The following is a 21,843-nucleotide window of genomic DNA, read 5'->3' as shown; positions in this document are numbered from 1 at the left end:
TGCTTTTTATGAGCTTTAGTTTGCTTATTTGTAAAGTGATACCCTTAAAACTTACTACATATGCAGCTCCAAGGATGAAAAAAAAATCTATACACACACACATATCAAAGTACATGGCATAAGAGCATTAAATAAATGCCAGTTCACTTCCTCCACATGTAAGTCTATAGGTTCTCAAGAGTCACTGAGATTTTTCACAGTAACTCCTAAGGATAGAATGATAGGCTGGGAGAAGCACAAGGCAGACAGTGGGAAAATAATATTTCTGTTAAGTGGTCTTTTTTTTAAAGCATGGGTTTTGAAGATAATGCACGCTAAATGAATTTTTTAAAAAACTCTTCAGTGAGATATAATCACATATAGGAAAGGGCATAGCACAAATAATAGAGTATAATGGCTAAATACAAAGCAAATTCCCCACATAACCATTACCCAAATCACAACATGGGACACCGCCAGCACCCACCATGTCCCTTCTCAATCAAACAACATCCCCACCTCTGGGCATTTACCAGTATGTGACTTGCATGTTAATTACTTTTTTTCCTTTTCCTTATAGTTTTTCCACGTTTGGAAAACATTTAAATTATGTAGTTTTGTGGGAAGGTTTCTCTATTTTAAAACCTACTAAACCTAAAATCAAGTTAAATGTGTTTGCTTCCTGTGACCCTATGTGAAGATTAGAAACAATCTGGTTGAATAGTATTCAATGTGGGAAAACACAGCAAGAGGAAAAAACATAATTTACCAACTTAAAAATCTTATTTTTATCTTCTTCAGGTTTATCAATGTATTTTCCAGAAAACAGACATGCCACAATTTACATCTATGGAGTTATTTTATTCTTTGACAGACAAAATAGGGACAAAAATAAACAAACAAGCAGTAAGAAGAAACCAGGAATATAAGAGACAAAACAGACAACATATTCTACTCCCTCTTCATTTCTAAATGCTTTATAACATGATTGTAAGCTAAGTCTCAGGAATGTCACTCTGAAGATCTTAAGGGTTATTTTAGGCCTAACAATCTGACTAAAGGTTAAGGCGAAAAAGGTCAGTATAATACTTAAACTATGAACAGTCCTGTAAGTCTCAATATTTGATATACACCTAATACATATCTAAAATTAAAAATATACTATATCACTATATTATATAGCATTCTTATGACTTTAAGAAGCTATTATCAAACATACCAGTCAGCTATTTTAAAAATTTAAATTACTTAATAAAAATTCTGATCTAGCCATTCATAAGAGCTCTTGTAAATTCTATTATGAAAAACTAGAGAAGGTATTTTTTTCTCATTTTGAAACATGAATTGATAGAATATTTCTTATTCCCATTCGCCTATATTTTTAAAACAAGATAACTGGTTTTGTCTTCCTAAATGGGCTGACTGGATTAGTATTTAAGGAATAACAAACCTGACTAGAAGCACTGGGGTCTTCAGGAACTGAAGACGGCATTTCAAAGGGGGCAGGCCACGAAGCCCCTTCTGAGTCATTCGTCTGATCTGAACTGGATGATTGCTGCTGTTCTGCAGCAGGTGGGACAGGCTGAGCAGTTCCATCACCATTGATACTAGCCAAATCAGAAATTAAAAAATATCACATTGTTACTAAAGTTAACTTTATGTAACAGTCCACCCACTGATAAAAACTAGATTCTGTAATCAAGCATACATCTTGTAAAAAAGAAACGTAAAACAAGTGTTAACAATTCCATGGTGGCGAGCAATAATCAGCCACAATGTATATCGACAAAATAAAATTTAAAAAAAAAAAAAAAAAAAACAATTCCATGGTGGCAAAACTTAATTACTTTTACTAGATTCAAACTAAATTTTAAATTGTAATTTCATTTTTCTTCTTAAGATAAAAATAAACAAGTAGCCAAATACCTGTAATATAAAAACTTGGAAAGAATAGCCTTCTGATACCAGTGCTCTTTGCTCTTTTTCTTCCTCTGCCATTTCTGATCAATTAGTCTTTGATAAAACTCTTTCAACCAGGTCCAATCACCAGTCTGAGCCACATAAGATATCATTAAATAAATACAACACACATGTAGTCAAAACAACTTGCTACCTATTATTCTTTTACAAGAAATCCTCTTTATTTTTTGAATACTGCTTCATAAACACATACTCATAAATCATTTATCTTTCTGGTCTCAGTTCATACCACCTCTGTTAGGAAACCCTTGTCTTCCTCCTCTCCCTAAGCCAGGCCGGGAGAAGTGACCACTCTAACATTTTCTTTAGTACCTGGAGTAAGCCCCACTAGCCCACTGTATTGAAATTATCTGTACATGCGTTTATAACCCCAAAACCGTGAGCTGCTGAGGAGCAAGCACTGCAATTTATTCATTCACTGCCACATCCCAAGACCTTGTCCAGTGCCCAGCACATATGCATAAATTGAACTGAACTATTGTCTTTTCAAAGGGAAAAACATTTATGTTAAGTGTCAACTTAAATCAATGTAACTTATTTTCCTTTATCAAAGCATTGCAGGAATATTCTTTAAAGAGTAGCCCCTATGGACTGGTAGGATCACGAACTATTTATTTGTTACCAGTCCACGAAAAAGTGAGTATAGAAATGGAGAGTAAGCCTTGGGAAACTGAACATTGTTATTACATTTTACAAAAGTATCCATTCTCAACACATGGGAGAAAAACAGTCATGTACAAACATACAGTTTGAGAAGCTAGGCTTTAAGCGAATCCATCAATTCTAATAACTTTATTCACAGAAATAGCTTTTAACATTTTTACATTTCACATGTTGGCCATGTTATATGAGAACCTCTTTTAATGGAGACATCAAAGGATTTTTCAAAAATTTTAACTAGTCTCCTAAATTTCACCGATTTTTCATAACTTTATTAGCTTCATCCTTTTCCTTTTAAGAAAGAATCCTGGCTGTTGGTAGCAATAAAATAATTTTCTTCCTCATTCTCTCTCTCTTTCTCTCTCTTCTATTTTTCTTTATTAAAGCTTTTTTTTTTTTTTTTTTAAATATTCAGTGAAACTTTTCATTTCTTGATTGCTGAAGTCTTCAACTACATTTCTACTTTGGCCTTTCTTTGAAACAAAATTATATTTCTAGTGCGCCTAAGTTGTTAAGAAAATGCTTTTCTGGATGTTTTCAATAAAAAGTATTACCTGAGATGATCGCATAAAGAGCTCTTGAATATCCAGCTCATCTAATAAGAGAGTCCTTCCTATGCGGTGTACTGCCATGCTTACATGGGACTTGCTGTAGGGAATCTTCAGGAGCTTTTTTATGTTCTTAAAAAAATTAAGAGGAAAAATAGTTTAGAAAGACCCCTTTAGTGTGATCTGGAATCTTTCAAAATTTAACTTCATTCAATTTAAAGCACAACAAACCTTAATATTTCCTTAAGGTTATACAAACTGTGCTTTACACAAAAAGCTACATGCAAATAAATGGACCAGAATCACCTACACCTTATAAGTCATATTTGTTAACATAAATGATAGTCAAACATTTATTTTAGCACGATAGAATTTCTTAAAGTTAAGGGCGTATTAGGTCACATTGTTGCACTCACCTAGGCTTTTAGCATATCAGATAAAAGTCACCAACTAAGAATCAATAGACTACTAGAAATACCATTGATAATTCTCAACTAGTAACAATCCCAAACATTATAATTAATTTCAATTACTATTATTCAAATACAATCATCACTATCAGTATTACTGCCACTGCCAGTGTTTGGGGGATTGTTCTCTCCTCTTTGAGGAAAGGAGATGTGCTAAAAAGTGATATTTTACTAACAGAAAAGGTATTCAATAATCAGTTTTAACTTATTTCATCACTAATTTCTCAAGACCACAAAACAAAGCATGATATAAAACACCTAGCACAAAACACCCCCAAAATTACATTAAGTAATAAGTAACACTTACTTCAGAGTCAGAGACAACATCCACATCATTTCCCACCGAATCAATGAAGTCATATGCCATGCCAAAACTACCAAAGGGACAAAAGACCACAGGTTGACAGGTCATGCTCATAACATTGCAAGCAAAATAACAGAATACTGGACATTTCATCACTTCTGGGATACACATTTTCCACATTTTAACATTTCTGTCACCATTACAGTTGGCTAGTTCTTCCTTAGCAGTATGTAAAATAATGACATCTTAAAAATCAATGGCACCTTAGATTTGACAAAACATAGTAATAATCATTAGAAGCAAATAGTAGAAAACATTGAGAATAAAAAAAATTATTTTTATTTCTGTAATCATGAAACGCAAAAAAATTCCAAGAGAAAACAGTTTAAGACTTTACTCTTTTTAAGTGAGGAGATAAGAAAAACAGAAACATTTATCAGGACTTTAGTTTCCAGGATTGTGTTCCTAGTGATACAAAATACTCCTCTTTAAAAAAAAAAAAAATGAACAAAATGCAGCTGACACCAATTCAGCCACAAGGAGAAAAGAAAAAAGATGTTAAATTGAGCACGCAACTCATGCACGCAACTCATGCCAGGTACCACATGAGGCACATCTATAGTCTACAAGTCTGAAAGGTAGCTGATGTCACCATTTTCTGGAAAGTAAAGGGCAGAGAATCAGGATACCGACCTAGGACTGCCTGACTTCAAAGCATGCACTTTTGATTTACTATGCATTCCAAGCAAGTTATTAACTTTTCTCAGCTTCAGTTTTCTCATGTGCAGAATAGTTAACAGTGCCTATCTCAAAGGCTTGTTGTGAGAATTAAACAAAATAAACATATAAAATACTTAGCACAGTGTATGTATACAGTCAATATTTCTCACTCATATCACCTCATAACATTTGTGTTGACATATCATAATTTATTAAGCCATTCTTCTAAAAGAAAATATTTGAGTTATTTCCAACTTTTTTTTTAGAATTAATAATCCTACAAACAAGCCACAGTCTGGATAACTTTTACCTTCTGAGACATTAGGATAATTTCCAACTACTAGCTCATGAGGTATTAATGTGTTTGTGGCTCTTACTACAAGTTACATGGAAATATTTTAGGTTGAATCACCAAGAGATAAAACAAAACCAGAACTCAACATGTTAAATGGCCTACAAGTACATGGACAGTAAATACGACCAGGAGAATTTCCAGTATCAAAGTCAAGGGTGTACTTCACCCAACATGCTGAGTTTTTACATCAGGCTTTTTCAGACCAGACAGTCCACCACTATTTAATGAACAACTCTACAGGGCAGATCAGGCAGGGTTAAGGGTTTTCCTCCTCAAGTGCCACGCTGATTCTTTGTATTCACATTCAAGAGGTATGCAAACTAGATAAAATAAACAGCTGATTAAACTTTAGTGGTCAAAACTCATCTTTGTTAATATGATATAGAGTTGAAAGAAGCATATGTAGTTAATAGCTTCATACTGCCACATTATTCTATTACTGGGGGAAACAAAGGCTTTGAAAGTCAAATGTGATCTTTTTCTAAAGCAAAATCTCAGCAAATGAATGTGCATTACAAATTAAAATGCAAAGCATGTAAAGAATTAAAAGTTAAAGAGTTTTAAGTGGGGGTGAAGGTGGAGGAGCAGGTAAAAATGCCATTGATTAATATTTACCTTGAAAATGGCTTGCTTTTCTTAGTACTGCCAAGAATGGTAGTTCCTGCTGGCCCCAATTTGGCACTCTCTCGTAACCAGTTGGCAGGTGGGAGTTTCAAGTCTGTTTTCTCTTCCAGGCGTGCAAACGCTGTTCGAGGAGGGGCAGAAGAGTATTTCACCACAGCTCGGCTCTTCACTTCATTGCCTCCAAGAAATAAAGCTGATCCCTAATTAACACATTGAATGAAACTTTAATGAACACCATGAGGAATGAAAATCTCACCTTTATAAAAAGAAAACAAGAACCCACCACATCAGGCTTCACAAGGAACATATGCTATCAGTTACTAATAGCACTGAATTCTAGCATAAATTATCACACCTATTTAGCTCTCATTTCACATCATTTCAAAGAACACAGATGAGTCAAAGAGCATGACAGTCATGGTTACCACCTAGGAAACAGGCCAACCAACCTTTTAGAATTTATTCACATAAAGTGTAGAAGCAGAAACCAAGGAGACTCAAGAGTTTCATGTTAATTAAATACAAAATTTAATAAAATCTCTCTTCAATATTAAAGAAGACGTATTTTACTTTCAACAATATACATCATTTACACAGTAGTCTGGGACTTTGTTTTTAAGCAAATGTTTAGTAATTGATTCGCCAGTACATTACTCAAATACTCTGAACCTCTAATTCTACAGCAAGGAACTAGGGGTTTCTCAGTCTTCAACTACACACTCCAAGCGAGCTGGGTCTCTGGGTGCACTATTCTAACCTTCTTTCACGTGGTTCCCTTTCGGCCTGGCAAACACTCTGCACCCTTCAAGAATCAGTTCGGTCCCATTCTCGATGAGTCCCTCCCTGGCACTCTCTCTCTTCCCTTCAGCTTTGCACGACTGTGCCACATTTTGGCACCGCGTATTTACACGTGCGCTTCTCCGGAGCAGAGATCGTGTCAAACTCACCAGTCGGTCACCACCAAGGTGGGAGACAGTGCTGCTCTGGATACGAATGACTTGCAGGTAAATACCTGAATCCCTGGCGACAGGCACACGGACTTTCACTCCCTGTTTGGGGAGCCAGGGAGACGTGGAGAAGGCTCCAGAAGCTGCCGTGAGCCGTGACGTCCCTCTCCGGCGGAGCGGGCCCGCAGCTCCGGGAGCCCTGGCAGGTGCCGCCCCGCGGAGAACTCACCTGTGCAGAAGGTTCCTCGGACTCTCCCTGAGACAGAAGGCTGAGACCTTCCCGAAGAGCCGGCGGGGCCGCGGCCCCGGCCTCCCTGAAGTCCCCCATCACCTCCGTCCAGTGCAGACGAGACGAAGAGGGACCCGCGAAGCCGCCACAGGAACCCGGCCCCAGCGGCGCGGCAGCACCGCACAGCAAGCGCCAGAAACGCCCCGCAGCCCGCACTTCCGGTCTCTGACCGGAAGGAGTTGCTGACGCGCTCAAATCTCGCGAGTGGTATCCCAGAGGCCCGGCTCCGCCTGCCGCTGCGGCTGCCCGCTTCGCGGCGGGGGTGGGAGCTGTAGTGCGCCTGCGCCTGCCAGCATCTCTTCGGGAGGCCGTTTCTCGCGGTATCAGTTGCCCAGGCTCCGCCTCTTCCACGCCGCTCGTCTTTGTTGGCAAATACTTGGGCTCCGGAGACAGTCGGAGCGAGGTGTTTTCTCCGCGGGGGAGGGGAAGTGATGCTCTCAGCGCCCCCAGAGGCTCCCTGTGTTTGTGTTAGTGAAGGGTTAGCGCTCCTCTTCCCAGCCTTCCGTGCCCCCTCGTTCTACACTCGGGTACACTGAGGCCCAGGAGGGGAAAGGCGTGCCCAGGCGAGGGGGCGATGCAGCTCAAGTCCGGGGTCCCCGACTCGGCGTCCTCCCCTGCATCACAATGCCTGCGTGGACCCCCCCCGAGTCCAGAATGTGGGCGCGGCGGGGTTCCGTGGGGAGACGGGCGCTGGGAGGCGCACGGGAGGCCCTGCACGGTCGGGGACGAATGGGTGTCAGGAGGCGGCACCTCCGTAGGTGCTCACGGAGCCGGCCCACGGCTCGTCAGGCTCCGGGGAACTGGCCCGGGGCGTTCCAGGTGGACCTGCGGCGGGGACTCCTGGGAGTCTTATCAGGAGGTCTGCGGTGGGCCTGGGATTCTGCATCTCGCAAGTTCCCAGGGAAGGACGCTAGTGCTTTGGGGAGCAAGGAGGTAGGGAGATAGCCAGGCCTGTTTTCAACCTTTGAAGGTCTGTCTACACTCTGACTTTCCGACTCCGGACCCAGTATCATATCAAACCTTTAACGAGCCTCACCCCTCATAAAATATTCCTATGTGGTAAAAATTTGTTTTGCGGTAAGATATGGAAAGTTTTTAAAAACTTAAATTTTGCCTTTGAATTTTTGGGGGATCTCAATTCGTAATTTTCATGTGGCTCTGAGAACTTATTATGTGTCTAGTTGAGGAATCCTTGTGACTCTGAGCAAGCTCAATTTACAAATTGTTTTCAAATGTAACAAAACATTTTGATGAATTAAATTTAAAAATGATTTTGATGTAATAGTGTATTTTGTAGACATTTACTTCAACTGTATTGATTTTGATTTTTATCATTCTGTATTTTGCAGCCAATAATTTTTTAGCAAGTATTTGTTATTTACTATAGTAAAAATGCTCAACATCGTTCAGCATCCGGGAAATGCAAATCAAAACCACACTGAGATACCATCTCACTCCAGTTAGGATGGCTAATATGCAAAAGACTGAGAATGATAAATGTTGATGAGGTTGTGGAGAAAAAGGAACCCTCCTATACTGTTAGTGGGACTGCAAAATGGTACAGTCTTTATGGAAAGTGATGTGGAGGTTCCTCAAACAATTACAGATAGATCTACCACATGACCCAACTATTCCACTGCTGGGAATATACCCAGAGGAATGGAAATCATCAAGTCGAAGGGATACCTGGACTCCCATGTTTATTGCAGCACCCTTTACAATAGCCAAGAGTTGGAACCAGCCCAAATGTGCATCTTCAGATGAGAGGATAAGGAAACAGTGGTGTATCTACACAATGGAATTCTACTCTGCTATAAAAAAGAATGAAATACTGCCATTCGCAGGAACATGGATGGACTTAGAAAAAAATATATTAAGTGAAATAAGTCTGGCACAGAAAGAGAAATACCACGTTCTCACTTATTTGTGGGAGCTAAAAATAAATAAATACACAAACGAAAGGGGTGGAGAAGAAGACAACAATCACAATTCCTTGAACTTAAGACAAGTGAACAGATATGATGTTGATGGCGGGAGTAGGGGGAGGGAGGAATCGGTAAAGGGACATGAAAATCAACTACATTGTGTATTGATAAAAAGAAAAAAGAGTTGAATACAACTTAAATATCTAACAATAGGAGGATGGTTAAATGTACGTTTGGTACATAATAAAGAAGCCCTGTGCAACCATTAACTTGTTTTTCAAGAATATTCAAGAACGTTTAAATTGTACATCATATAATGTTGACTGATAAAATTTTTAAAAAGCAAATGTACATTATGATCCCTATTTAAAAAATATGTGGACTTGTCATATTTCTGTGTCTGTGTCCACAAAAGCAGATCTGAGTGGTAATACAAAATGATTTAAAATTTATTCTTTAGAGTTTTCTTTATTTTCCTATCTTTCCTTTCTGATGATGAATTATTTTTTAATAAAATGCATTTTATTAAGCTTTTATACATATATAATTTAGCTTCTGATAATCTTTAATATTATGTTGTTTTCTTGTATAATTACAATGTTGTAAGAAGGGATTTCCTGAGGTAGCAGTAATTCTTTTCTCAGGACTCAAATATTTTACATGCCTCTTGAGGATTAAGTGCCTGGACCCTTGTTGATGATGCCTGGTGGGAAAATGTACTGGAAACAGCCTGTGAACAGGCAGAGAAGAAAGAAACAGAATCAGTAACTCAGCACAGAAAAGAGAGACATCAGCAACAGAGAGAGGATCATAGGAGCTGAGGGTCTGAGGCTGAGGGGACCAGGACTCTGGGGACTTCTTGTGGAGGGAAGCCTAAGGAGGCGGTGCAGTCTCCAGCAGCCACACAAAGGACCAGCAGTAGAGTAATTTAGTTCGTAAAGATCCCTGAGGGCTGGAGGAATTGGGCACATCTGGGTTACGTAAAGTTTATACATTTCTCTAGCTCTGAGAGCTTATTAATTCTTTCTTTTTCCCTATGCAAAGGGAAAAGCACTTTTACGTGCTGTGGTTTTTGTTTTATTTTTTTTATCACTGTTTCTGATGTAAGTGATTGAAATATAATGTGGGAAAACATGGATCATTACTTCCAGAATTTCATATTTTAAGACACTAATTTATGTTCGTTTTTGTGTTGTACCAGTGTCTGCCTGCACCGTTTCCCTCTGCACCCACCCCCAGCCCTCAGCCCCTCTGAGGATGTATGTACTCCATCATCCATGGTCTGCTCTGCACTGTGGGTGCAGCCATCCTGGTTCTTGCAGCCATCTGGTGCCCTCACATGTTTACCTGCCTCCCCAGTGCCTGACGCTCTCGCTACTTAAGAAATGTTTGTTGAGGGCCGAGCCCGTGGCGCACTCGGGAGAGTGCGGTGCTGGGAGTGCGGCGACGCTCCCATCGCGGGTTAGGATCCTATATAGGAATGGCTGGTGCACTCACTGGCTGAGTGCCGGCCACGAAAAAGGCAAAAAAAAAAAAAAAAAAATGTTTGTTGAATGTTATGAGCTGCTTATGGTTTGCTGCTCCAACTACTACCATAGCTCCATATTTGCTGGTGCTTTTCCTCTGCCTAGAATACCTTTTCCTTCCTTACCTGGCTTTTTCCTGTTCACCTCTCAAGATGCATCTCAGGTATCATCTCTAATAAGTCTCTTCTGACACCTCCCCCTACATTCCCCTCAAGGTTCCTTTCTTTGTTCCCATCGCTTGTGTCGTTTTATCCTGCACTTGTCACATTATAGAAAAATTACCTGTTTGTATGTCTCCCTCACCGACTGTGAGCTTCTCAAAGGCGGGTGTCCCCTGTGATCATCTCTGTTTCACCAACACCAGGCACAGAACCAGCCGACAGAACTGTTTTAGCCCTTAGGCAATAGAAGGAAAATGACTCGGGCTGACAGACTTTTAAAACGCTCATCAAAATGTTTGAGACATAAAAACAATGTAGTTGGCTCCAAAGAGTTTTTTAATCTGCAAAATCAAAGCTAAAAATGTTTCATGATGTAGCTCCAAAATATTGCAGTGGCAATGTCATTAATTATTAAAGTTGGTGTTGATACACAGTTTGTTCCATTCTAAAACAATTTGTAGACTTTCTCAGTTTGCAAAATTCCTCCCAGCATGCAGTGTGATTTGAGAGAAATCCCAGTCAATCGTAAATTCATTTAGTTATTCACTGCACACAGTGTTTTCCAAGGCAAAATCAGAAATCATTTCAAAAACTATTAGAGTAAGACAATTATGTGTAAAGCATATGTGGTTTGGGGGTGCTGCCAAAAGCAAGAGCCTAGGGCACTCAAAGCTCCCATGCAGCCTGGGTGGCAGTGGATGCCAAACTCTAAAAACTTCTGAACTCAGGGAACATTTGGGACATGTGCTCTTTAGTTTGCCATGGTCTTCTTCTCGACCTAGTGTCTTACACCTAACCAGTCTTAGCCATTTACTTCACTTGTTGGACCATGGAAGGTTCTAACTCCTGATCCTGGACTGTTAGAGGTGGAAGAAATTTGAGATGATCTGAGCCAATCACTTCTTTAGCTGAGAGCAATGCAGTCGAGAAAGGAGAATTGAATTGACTTGTTGAAAATCATGCAAAGCTAGTCAGTAGCAAAGCCAGGACTGGTACCCAGGCCTCCTGCTCAGGCAGCCTTCTGAAAAGTTAAATTGCAGATGTAGGCCAGTGGAACTTTCATTTGTTTCATGATCACCTGAGGAACTTGTTAAGGGAAAAGATCCTCTAGCCACCTCCAGATTTTAAATCATTATCTCTGGGGTAGTGCTGAGGAATCTACATTTTCAGTGAGATTCTGACAACTTTGACCTGTAGACTACACCTTAAGATCGTGGTCTCCAAAGACAATCCCCTGGGCTACAGGAAGAACTGTAACTTTTAAAAAATCTGCTAAGTAAGAGCAAAATTAAGCTTTATTAATACTTAATATACAGATTGACACAGGTGCTCCTTCCTTGGGCTATGTCAGCTGTGTGTTGCCCAAGTAAGTTTGGGTTATACAGCCAAAACAAATGATCCCCAAATGCCAGTGGTTTACAACCAGGGTTGCCAGGTAAAATACAGGACACCAAGTTAAATTTGAATCTCAGATAAACAGTGAAAAAAAATTTAGGGTGAGAATGTCCCAGATGTTTAGCATAAGTATGTCCCATGCAACATTTGGGACATACTTATACTAGTTCATCTCTATCCAGGACTGAGGCTAATATAGCAGCTTCAGTCTGGAGCATTGCCAGTTGGAGTGGCAGAGAGAGAGAGAGAGAGAGACAGATTGGTGAACTGTAAACGAGCTCCTAAACTGCTGCTCAGAAGTGACAAACATCACTGCCACGCACCTTTTTTGGCCAAATGAGTCAGATGGCCAACCTTAGCATCTGTGTGGCAGAGAAGACCAATGCTCCCCTGAGGAGAGACACTGGTTATCTGTGACCAGTATGCGGTCTACCACAAGCATATGGTGGCTTGGATAGGCTATCAGATGCCATTCACAATGTTAAATTTGGTGATGAAATGGGCTTTAGGAGAATCTTTTCAGAATTTTGTAATGAGATGAGGAATGACCTTGAAAAGCATATACCACACAGAGGTCACAGGTCATCTGTGACAAAGCACTTGAAAGAGTTGTCATGCTCAAAACTGAGTTACTACGTTTTCTCTTACAAAGAATGTTCCACATTTTCTCATCTTTTCTGTAATGACAAGTAGCTGTCATTAGAATGCTACCCAGGAAAAAGTTTCACAAAAACAGACTTAATCTGTTTCTTCAAGATAAACGTGATGTTTTCACAATGACTGAAAAAGTATTTGGTTTTCGAAAGAATCTTTTCTTACAGAGCGAGCATTTTTGAAAATAGATGTTTGGAAATCTTTCCAACCTTATGTGATTTTGTTGCCAAAATTGATGTGTATTGCTTATAAAAACTCGTATCTGTACACTTACCTTAGCAACTGAAATTCCTAACCTCTTTTAGAAATCTTCCAAATAGAGAGTTTGCGTTTTAAATCTACTGAAGAATTTTAAGGAGGACAGTCAGGTGGGTCTGGCTTACGTACGGTGGGTGCTGCTGACCAGCAGAGATCATACAGAAGCAGCAAACCTCGGATGCTCCTCAGCCACACCATCAGGGTTTTCGTCTGTCCACACTTAACTGTTTTCCTTGATACCACTGGTTGGCCTACTCAGAATGCCCAGACAGATCTCTTTGTCAACTGCCAACTGATTTGTTTACCCCTAAAATATGCCCGCAACATTCATTATTCCCAGGCTGCCAGCAGGTTTTTCTCTGTCTCCTGTCTGTTATACATCCTGTTTTTAATTTGGTTCTATGACAACTGTCTATTGACTTTTCTTCCTCATGTACCAGTAGACAAATTGCATGTAAGACTATTGAAGTGAGCAGAACTGAAGCCGTGCTGGAACCTGAAACTGCCTAGGCTGCAAGAGGTGGGGGATTTTCAAAAGGACAGGTTTTTTTTTCTCTTCAGTCCTTCTTCCCCCCCCCCAACTTTCTTATCTTACTTGCTAAATAGGAAAACAAGGCTGAGAAGCTAATCAGTACTTTGCAAAGTTAACTGGTCTTTGAGACTAGTAGAGTTTTGAGAAGTGATTGAGGCCAAATGACTGGAAGCTGACCTTGGGCACCAGCCGAGTCAACCAGAGTTCTGCAAAGTGAAACTAAGCAAAAGACTGCAGAAAAGATGATTCTACGCCAGAGCACATCAAAATCTTGCAGGGTCCTGAGGTAACAACGAAGATGAGAACAGAAGCCTAACTAGGCCTTGGCGAAACCTTGAACACAGACACAGACCCCTTGTAGCTCACGTACACTTCTCTCCTGCTTTTCACCTCCCATGTTGCATTCCCTCAACCCCTCCTTTAAAAAACCCTCACTAAATCTAAGTCTTTGAGATGGGATCACCTACGATCTCCTTCAGCTGAATACATCTGCTTTTCTAACACCAACCATTTGACTTCTGAGTCTTTTTTCTTTCCTTCTCAAGGGCACAGGCAGCTGGACCTGAATTTGGCAACAAAAGAACGCTATGAATTGAATTCTGTCCCCCAAAGTTTAACATATTACAAACTTAATCCCCACGGCGACAGTGTTAAGAGGGTAGGAAATCCTATTACGGTCATTGAAAGGTGGGGCCTTTAAGAGGTGATTAGGTTATGAGGACCATGCCCTAGTGAATGGATTAATCATGGGCATGGTTCTCATAGCTTTAAAAGGAGAGCAAGCAAGGAGGTTAGCTCTCTTCTGCCATTCTCACCATGTAACACCCTGTGTCGCTGCAGTCACCACCAACAGCAAGGACTTCACCAGATGTGTTCCTTAGACTTTGGACTTCCCAGCCTCCAAAACTGTAAACAATAAATTTTGTTTTCTTTATAAATTACCCGGTCTCAGGTATTCTGTTACAGCAACACAAAAACAGACTAATACAAAAAACTAACTATCTCTGAGTCATTCCTTGACACTAATTTGTTTGTAAGAAAGACTGATGGACTTCAAAGAAGATGCCAATTTAACTAGCAAAATTTCAGTTAAATCCTTGCATAATTTGTAGATACAATTGAAATAAGGGGTTTGATTTGGTAAGCCCTGAGACCATGTAACTCTTCCAAATAGGTTTACTTATCTTTTGAAATATTTTAAGTGATAACAGCCATTAAAACCAAATCTTAAAATAAACTTAACTTGGAAGGGGACTTCGAACTGTTATATCACAAAGTTTTCAACTAAGAGTCTCAAAAATAAAAGAAGCCTATTCAACCACTTTGGTCTCTTTCAAAAAATAGAACAGAATTAGTTTGCAGTCAGTAAATAAAAATGCTTTGAATATAGATTGTTTTATACTTAAAATATTTTTTACTTTTATGTTTTTTGTCAATGTATTAGTGCTAGTATATCACTTATAAATAACTAAATATACATATATTGGGGTTGCATGTTCAGAAATGTTTTTAATAATGGTGAGTGGTTAAAAAAAAGCTTATAGACCAATACTTTTAGAAAGACTATTTTAGACACACTGCAGTACCGAAAATCAAGTGCTAGCTACTCTTTAAGGCAAGAACAATTAGCAAGTTAATGATTTATACTTTGCTTTACCCTTTAATTTGACAGGAGTAGAAACATTTTAAAGTACAAGACAATGCAAACTTTGATGTGCAGTTTTCCAGTGTGGTAGCAAGACACTCTTGGTCACAACTATCTGCTGCCTTATTATTAACTGATAATTATTTAATTGCTGTTGTGTAGATTAATAACATTTAAGCAGAGTATTTGGAACTGTTTGGAAACCATTTTGACTTACATTTTTTTTCCCATCTTTTTGTGACCGGTAAGGGGATCGCAACCCTTGGCTTGGTGTCGCCCGCACCGCGCTCAGCCAGTGAGCACACAGGCCAGTCCTATATAGGATCCGAGTCTGCGGCGGGAGCGCCAGCGCTGCACTCTCCCGAGTGTGCCACGGGCAGGCCCTTGACTTACATTTGAAGGAGTTATTTTCTAGACACCTGATGAACTCAAAATCTCTGGCAAGCTCTTAGCATCGACTTTCAGAATATAATGCAAGCGATCGCAAGGGCAGGCTTTCTCTGCCAGGTATATCGCTTTTGCAGCAGAAGAGTTCTTAGTCTTTGTGAGTTTTATCCTGGGAAACTAAATAATACCCTAAATGAATTCTAGGATCAGTTTTAAAGTCACTAACGTATGCTCTTCAGACACGTCAGTGGCTACAGCCCAAGCAGTTATTCATTCTGTGGGTGCACTTCTGGCTAAGGGTGAAAAGGAACAAATTCTCAAATGAAACTTCCAATCAATCTGACAGTCAGAGACTGCTTGTGGGTCTCCTCTGCCTTTCTAGTTAAGGGCCTGGTCTTTGCAGACCTTAATGAATCATTTAGCTATTAAACATTTCCACGGAGCTTCCAATGGAGAAAACAAAAGGAAAGCATCGCTTAGTGCAAGAGCGTAAAGCGTTGAAGCCACTGACTGGACCTTCTTATAAACATTTCTATAACATTTGTCTTGCCCCTCGGCGTCAAAGAAATACATTTTACTTTCTCAGTGTGATGTAGTCACAGGCCCCCTGTAATAGAATCCGCTTGTGGACATTGAACAGGATGGTAACTACAGGATGAACCGGGGTGTTATCCACATATGACAATTTTTTACATATTTATTTACATATTTTCCTCTCTAGGAAATGGAGCCAGAATGCACACATGTCATTATCCATCTGCACACTTTTGTTTACTACCCAGAAGGCAAGAAATTGCATTTTCAAAACGTCTGGACTTCTGTTCTTTCCTATCACGAATGACTCGGGAAGCTCTGACCATTCACGTTCACCCTGAGCAAAGTGCCAGTCAAAGCCTTGCTTCCTGGAGAGCTTTGAGATTCTGGTACAAAAGGCATTTCACAAGCACAAAGTGGAAAAGCATCATTTACATTCATTTGCTGCTGTGGCATTTCTCTCTCGAATCTTCCTCTTGTCTGTCAACACTGGGCAATAGCACTGGCCTCATCTACATTACAAATATTTACAAAACTAATTCCAGTGGCCTGAGGGTAGAAAAGAGACACACAGCACGAGAACAATGGAAGAGGAACTTGAGCTCTCCCGTTGGAGGGTCTCAGGTTTGTTTATCCATAAAAGTGGTTGGACATAATCGATTGTGGGTATTGTAAATTGTTTTGGAAAAACCTGAATATGAAATTAATACAGTGCTTTGTGCATCTTGGCTGCAATGAATGTTCATTATCTGATGGCAGTGACCCATGGGAGAGTCGGTTGTAGGGAGGAGTCTCTGAGGCATCATCTAGAACGCAACAGTTCTGGGCAGAGGATGGTCTGTGCTGGCCTCCACTGCAACAGGAAGGCTTCCAGATGGAGAAATTTCCACCAAGATTGCTCCTATGACTGTGCATATTCTTTCTTGGTGGGGGGCTCTGCTTGGTTTTATTTAAGAAGGATCAAAGGGATTTTCTGTTCCAGAAGATCTCAGTGTGTACCTTATCACACACACATGCGAGTCTTCCAGCTGGATTAGTTGAAATAGATCTTGGATCTGAGGGGCTCCCGTTCCCATCTGGTAATGTTCCAGGACATGGGACATTACCCAAGAGGCAGAGCATAGGGTGGTGTTACTTGGGTCAAAGGTCTGAGTGTCGGGTCCATATAAATGAAGGGGGGTCAGGTGCTTGGAGTGCAGGAGTGCGGCCACAGGGAGGGTTGATACCCAAGGGGAGGGGACACATGTCCCAAACCTCTTCCCTCACACCTTTGCCTGGGACTTCCTCAGAGTCTGCAAATCAGCTCTTGCTTTTCCTTTTTTTGTCTTCTTCAAATCTTTTCATCACAAAAAATTTCCAATGCAAACCTAAGCAGAGAGAACAATAAAACAAACCTTCCTCCACCTTCGTCTACTATCTACTTTACCTTCCTCCCTTCTCCAGATTATTATTAGCAGTAGCTCATCTTTAATTATATTTCGTTTCATCCTCCCTGTTACATTTTTTCTGACCATGTCTTCTGTTCTGTTGATCGTCTTAAGTCAGACCATCTGCTAGGCTGGCTAGGGAAAGACATATTTCTCAAGAGAACCCTAAGCAGTTTTGAGAGAGCTGTTGGGATCGACCAGACATTCATTCATTCCATTTCACTCAATTCAACAGTTACATACTGAGTCGTAGGCACAGCTCTGGATTAAAAATATTAGTAAGACGTGATTCCTGACCTCCAGGGTCTGTGTTCTAGTTCTGGGTAGCGGATAAGGACACTAGTAAGTATTCAGTTATGAGAGGCAGGATGTGATCCCTGGGAAAGGAAAGGGACAGGTGTGGAGGCTCCAAGGTGTGATGTGCACACTGGGCTGGGATCAGGAAGGACTGTGGAGCCTGAGGCATTGGAGAGGGACTTGGAGGGCTGGGCAGAGGGTGGACATGAAGGAAAACACTGAAGTGTGGAGGTGGGAGCACCCGGTGCAGTAGCCAGGTGGGAGTCCAGAGCTGGGGGAGGGAGGCAGTTAGAATCTCAAATTAACTCTTGGGTTCTTTCTAGCTAATAATGAGATGATTCTTTTTTTTTTTTTTTAAGCATATTCATTGTTACAAATCATACTTATTCTTTATGCCCCTTATCTAATCTCTCCCTGTTCCCCTCCCGCCTCTAATTACCGTGGATTTGTTCTCTCCTGACAGATTAACTGTTTGTCTGTTGATTTGTTGCCTAGATCATCTGTTCAGTGCTGAGAGAGGTGTATTCAGGTCCCCCAATATTATCGTAGAGCAGATGCTTTTTCTATTACTCTGGAGTGTGCTTGTGGAGACAGACATCCTCTTCTTTTTGGGGGGGCTCTGCTGGTGACTCTCCTTGTGTCGATGCATTGGAGTGTCTGGTGGCTGTTACTAATGCTATAGCAACTAGCCGCTTTTGCGGCAGCCGTGGCAATTGTGGGGGATATGGTGGGCTACCCGCGTGGAAATGGTGTTTTTGGTGTGCTCCTTGCCTGGTTGCAGCAAGTTTGGCTTTCCCCGGCTCCTGCCTCGGGACCCTGGGGGCCCCATGGTGGCAGCGACGTGCCTGGTTACAGGCGGGTGGACAATTCTTATTTCTTTTTCTTTTCTTTTTTTCTTTTTTTAAACGAGTTCTGGCAAGTTTTATTAAAGAAACATTTTGCATGATTTTCTTTTTACCAGCTTGTTCTAGCATGCTTCTAATTCAGAATCACCTGGATTGATGACAGCCAGTGTGTCTACACTGTAGTATTTCTCGCATGCTGTGTGCAATACAATATTATTGCCACTGCAGTGATGGGCAGCAGTTTTGGCTAACATGGCATAGTGCTCTATTTCAGATTTTCTCAGAGCCGGGCAGTTGTTGGCGAAGACCACCAATTTCACTTTGTCCTGTCAGATCATCTTTTAGAGTCTGCTTGGACCCCAGCCGTACTTCCTGCTTTTCATCACGAGCTGGGGCCTAGAGTTGATCGACTCCAGCCGCCACTCTTTCGTCTTTTTTTGCAGCCACCATCTCCCTGCCTTAGGTGCGGGATGGCCCCTGAAAGGAATAAAATTCAGCACCAGTTAAAGGATGAGACACAAACGCAAGGCAGCTCGCCGGAGAAGGTTTTGTTATTCAGCGGGCACATCTGCTTTTATAGGGTTAGAAGAGAGCTGATAGGTTTGCTGAGGACACGGGGCGGTCGGGGATTGGACGGATTGCGTTGCTAAGGGGCCGGGAGCCTGTGCTGATTGGCGCGGGATTCGCGCCGGCGGGAGGGTATTGTGGCGCCGGCGGGAAGGAGAAGGCGGAAGAGAAGGGTAGCCAGCGCCGGGATGGGGCGGGCCGAAAGGGCTCTCATACGACCTAATAGCGCCCAACCAAGAGCAGCCACCGAGATGGCCGGGCAGCGAGAACGGCTTATTTCTAAGTATGATTAAACAAAACGGATTTCTAGAAGCGTGGCTATTATAAGCAAACTCCAGACCACAATTAGGAAACTGAAGTAAATCAATGTGGATTTAATGGAAACTAGGAAGCAGGGGTAATAAAAACAAAACAAAACCCTAAAAGACTCAGGCAACTTCCTAAGATACAGTGGCCTCTGGGCGCACTAGCCAGGCAACACATTTTTTCTTTTTAACCTATAGGTGAAGCTTGGTCATAACTCCCACTACATAAAATTAAGTTAAGCCATAGTGCTTTTCCACTGACTCCTGAAAATATACAGTTTTCCCCTCTGCCAATGAGTAGACACGTGGACAGAAAATTCTAGCACTGCTTTCATGTGAGGGACAACGAAGACGGAGAGCTTTGGCAAAATATCACATTTTGTGAATGAAACAGAATAATAACTTGATTTTTCAAAAAGAATGAGGTTTTCAGTATGAATGTAAAGACGTTTCTTTAAAAAAACTCAAGCAGTAGCAAAATGTGAAAAGGCAAGAAAATTCATTGTTCCACTACCCAAAGAATATAACTTTTAGTATTCTGGTGTCGTATAATGATTTGGGGACGTGTTTTCAATACTGGATGACTTCAGTAGTTGGTACCTGCTCCCCATCCCCACCCGCAATCTGCATGCTTATCAATGACTTTGGGCAATCGTGTTTATTGCCTCTGTTGACTTTCACAGTCCGTTCTCCTTTAAACACAGATTTCAGAAGGGGTACGGGATCGTCTCTGTATCAAGCAAAGATAATAAAGTTCATTCTCGGATACACATGAAACAAACCCTGTGCTGACATTAGTAGGGCCTGGGGAAGATTACAAGTGGAGGTCTGCATGGCAGCTGTCTAAATATTTGAAGTTTTTATAGATTAAGCTAACTAATTATCGAATAAAATATTTTCCATCCTCGTTCCTTGATAAATACACCTTCATAACAGCCTCCCCTTGGAAACAAATAAAATATGTTTTATCCTCCTGCTCTCCTAGCAGCAGCCCTTTGGCCACACTCTGGGGTAGGGGTGTGTGCACCAGGTCCTCTGGGAGACAGGCCCTGGAAACAGGCTTGGAGCCACTAGGGCAGGCTCCTGGAGCTCCAGGTGAGCCTGTGTCTGCACCCTGGACAGGTGAGTGGTCAGAGGAGGGCCAGAGTGGAGCTTCGGCCTCAAGGGGCCCAGCGCAGGTGCCCCTCTGACTCTGGCCTGAGTGAATCATGCCATAGTTCCTATGTGCAGGTCACGTGCTGCTGGGTGTTGAGAACACAAAGATGGGTAAAAACAGTCTAGGGGAAACAGGCAGTAAGTTTCAAAGAAGGGTCCCCCAAAATGTAAACTTGCATCTATGCATTGAGCCAGTCAGGAAAGTCGGGAGGAAGGAACTATGCAAAAAAGGGGAGAGAAGAGAATTTCAGAGAGTCAGAAGAACACGGGCAAAGTTCTGACAGCAGCAGGGTGCACAGCCAGGGTGAGGCACCGAAGGATGGAGGTGAGGCTGGACAGAGGCGGCCAGGAGCTCAGGTGGGAGAGGGTCTGGACAGGCAGGTGGGCACCAGACAAGGAAAGGCCTCATGGCCTTGCTAAGAACCTTGCACTTATCCGCAGTGAAAGGCTTTCAGAAGGGGGTCACCTGGCCAGGTTAAATGAGTCTAGACCAGGCTATCGAATGGGTCCAGGCTAGGTATGATCGTTCTTTAGACCTGTGGGTAGTGGAGAAGATGGAGAGAGGTAGACAGGCTCCAGGGAGATTGAGAAAACAGATGGACAGGACTCAGGGATGGATTGGATTGGGGGGAGGGGGAAGTAGGTACCAAGGATACCTGGTTGGACCGATGGGATGGATGAGCCGGGAACACTGAGAAGGTGAGTTTGAGGGATGGGTGGGTCATGAGTTGGCTTTGGGACAAATGGGTTTGAGGCGCCTTTGGGACCTCTAAGAGGATGGTAAGTAAGCAGGACATACCTGTCAAGCTGTAAAAAGAGGTTGGGGCTACAGATTCAAAATGTGTGGGAGTCTCCTCCATGGATTTGGTGAGTGAAGCCATGGAGGTGATACCTGGAGAAAGACTGTCTACTTACCTGGCTGAAATTAAACCATCCCAGCTTTCCAACACACATGCGAACTTTAAAAATGAAATCACATGAGCGATGAACTGAAATGAGAAAGGAAAATCTTTTGGGAACCTTGCATTTGATATCTGTCACTGTAGACAGGCTTGTCATACACTGATCACCTGTGACAACAAGGATTATGGATGAGCTGGTCACCATTGTGTGGGATCCTTTAGGGCTTGTGAAATTAAATCAGATTCTTGTTATTCGCACCCCATTTTGTGAAGTGTACTTATAAATATATCTTGCCAGCATATTTTATGCTTCAGTTAATTTAGTTGACATCTAATTTAGTTGACATATAAAAATAAAATCAATTTTCAGACAAAATACCCATAAAATAAGTGAAATGCTATAATAGGTTTTAAGAAATTAAAATGTAATATATTTAGCCTTCTATTCTAAA

At 41.5% G+C, this 21,843-nt stretch overlaps 1 protein-coding gene and 1 pseudogene across 6 annotated transcripts in view; both read right to left on the bottom strand.

The window, feature by feature from the left end:
• The window catches only part of EDRF1 (erythroid differentiation regulatory factor 1), a 41,206-nt gene extending 34,230 nt beyond the window's left edge, over positions 1–6,976 (bottom strand). For all 6 annotated transcript variants that reach the window (XM_063102035.1, XM_063102036.1, XM_063102038.1 and 3 more), the window contains exons 1-6: positions 6,817–6,976; positions 5,632–5,840; positions 3,945–4,011; positions 3,174–3,299; positions 1,906–2,030; positions 1,430–1,586 (exon numbers count right to left, since the gene is read on the bottom strand). In XM_063102035.1, coding sequence (XP_062958105.1) covers positions 1,430–1,586; positions 1,906–2,030; positions 3,174–3,299; positions 3,945–4,011; positions 5,632–5,840; positions 6,817–6,915 — 783 coding nt within the window. In that variant the 5' untranslated portion in view covers positions 6,916–6,976. The remainder of the gene's footprint in view (positions 1–1,429; positions 1,587–1,905; positions 2,031–3,173; positions 3,300–3,944; positions 4,012–5,631; positions 5,841–6,816) is intronic.
• Positions 6,977–18,302: 11,326 nt separating this feature from the next.
• LOC134381816 (large ribosomal subunit protein eL30-like) lies at positions 18,303–21,443 on the bottom strand (annotated as a pseudogene).
• Positions 21,444–21,843: the final 400 nt, after the last annotated feature.

Source organism: Cynocephalus volans, chromosome 7 (genome assembly GCF_027409185.1).
Source record: "Cynocephalus volans isolate mCynVol1 chromosome 7, mCynVol1.pri, whole genome shotgun sequence".
NCBI lineage: Eukaryota > Metazoa > Chordata > Mammalia > Dermoptera > Cynocephalidae > Cynocephalus > Cynocephalus volans.
Note: the sequence above shows the minus strand (reverse complement) of the source record. Positions and strands in the feature narration are given on the sequence as shown.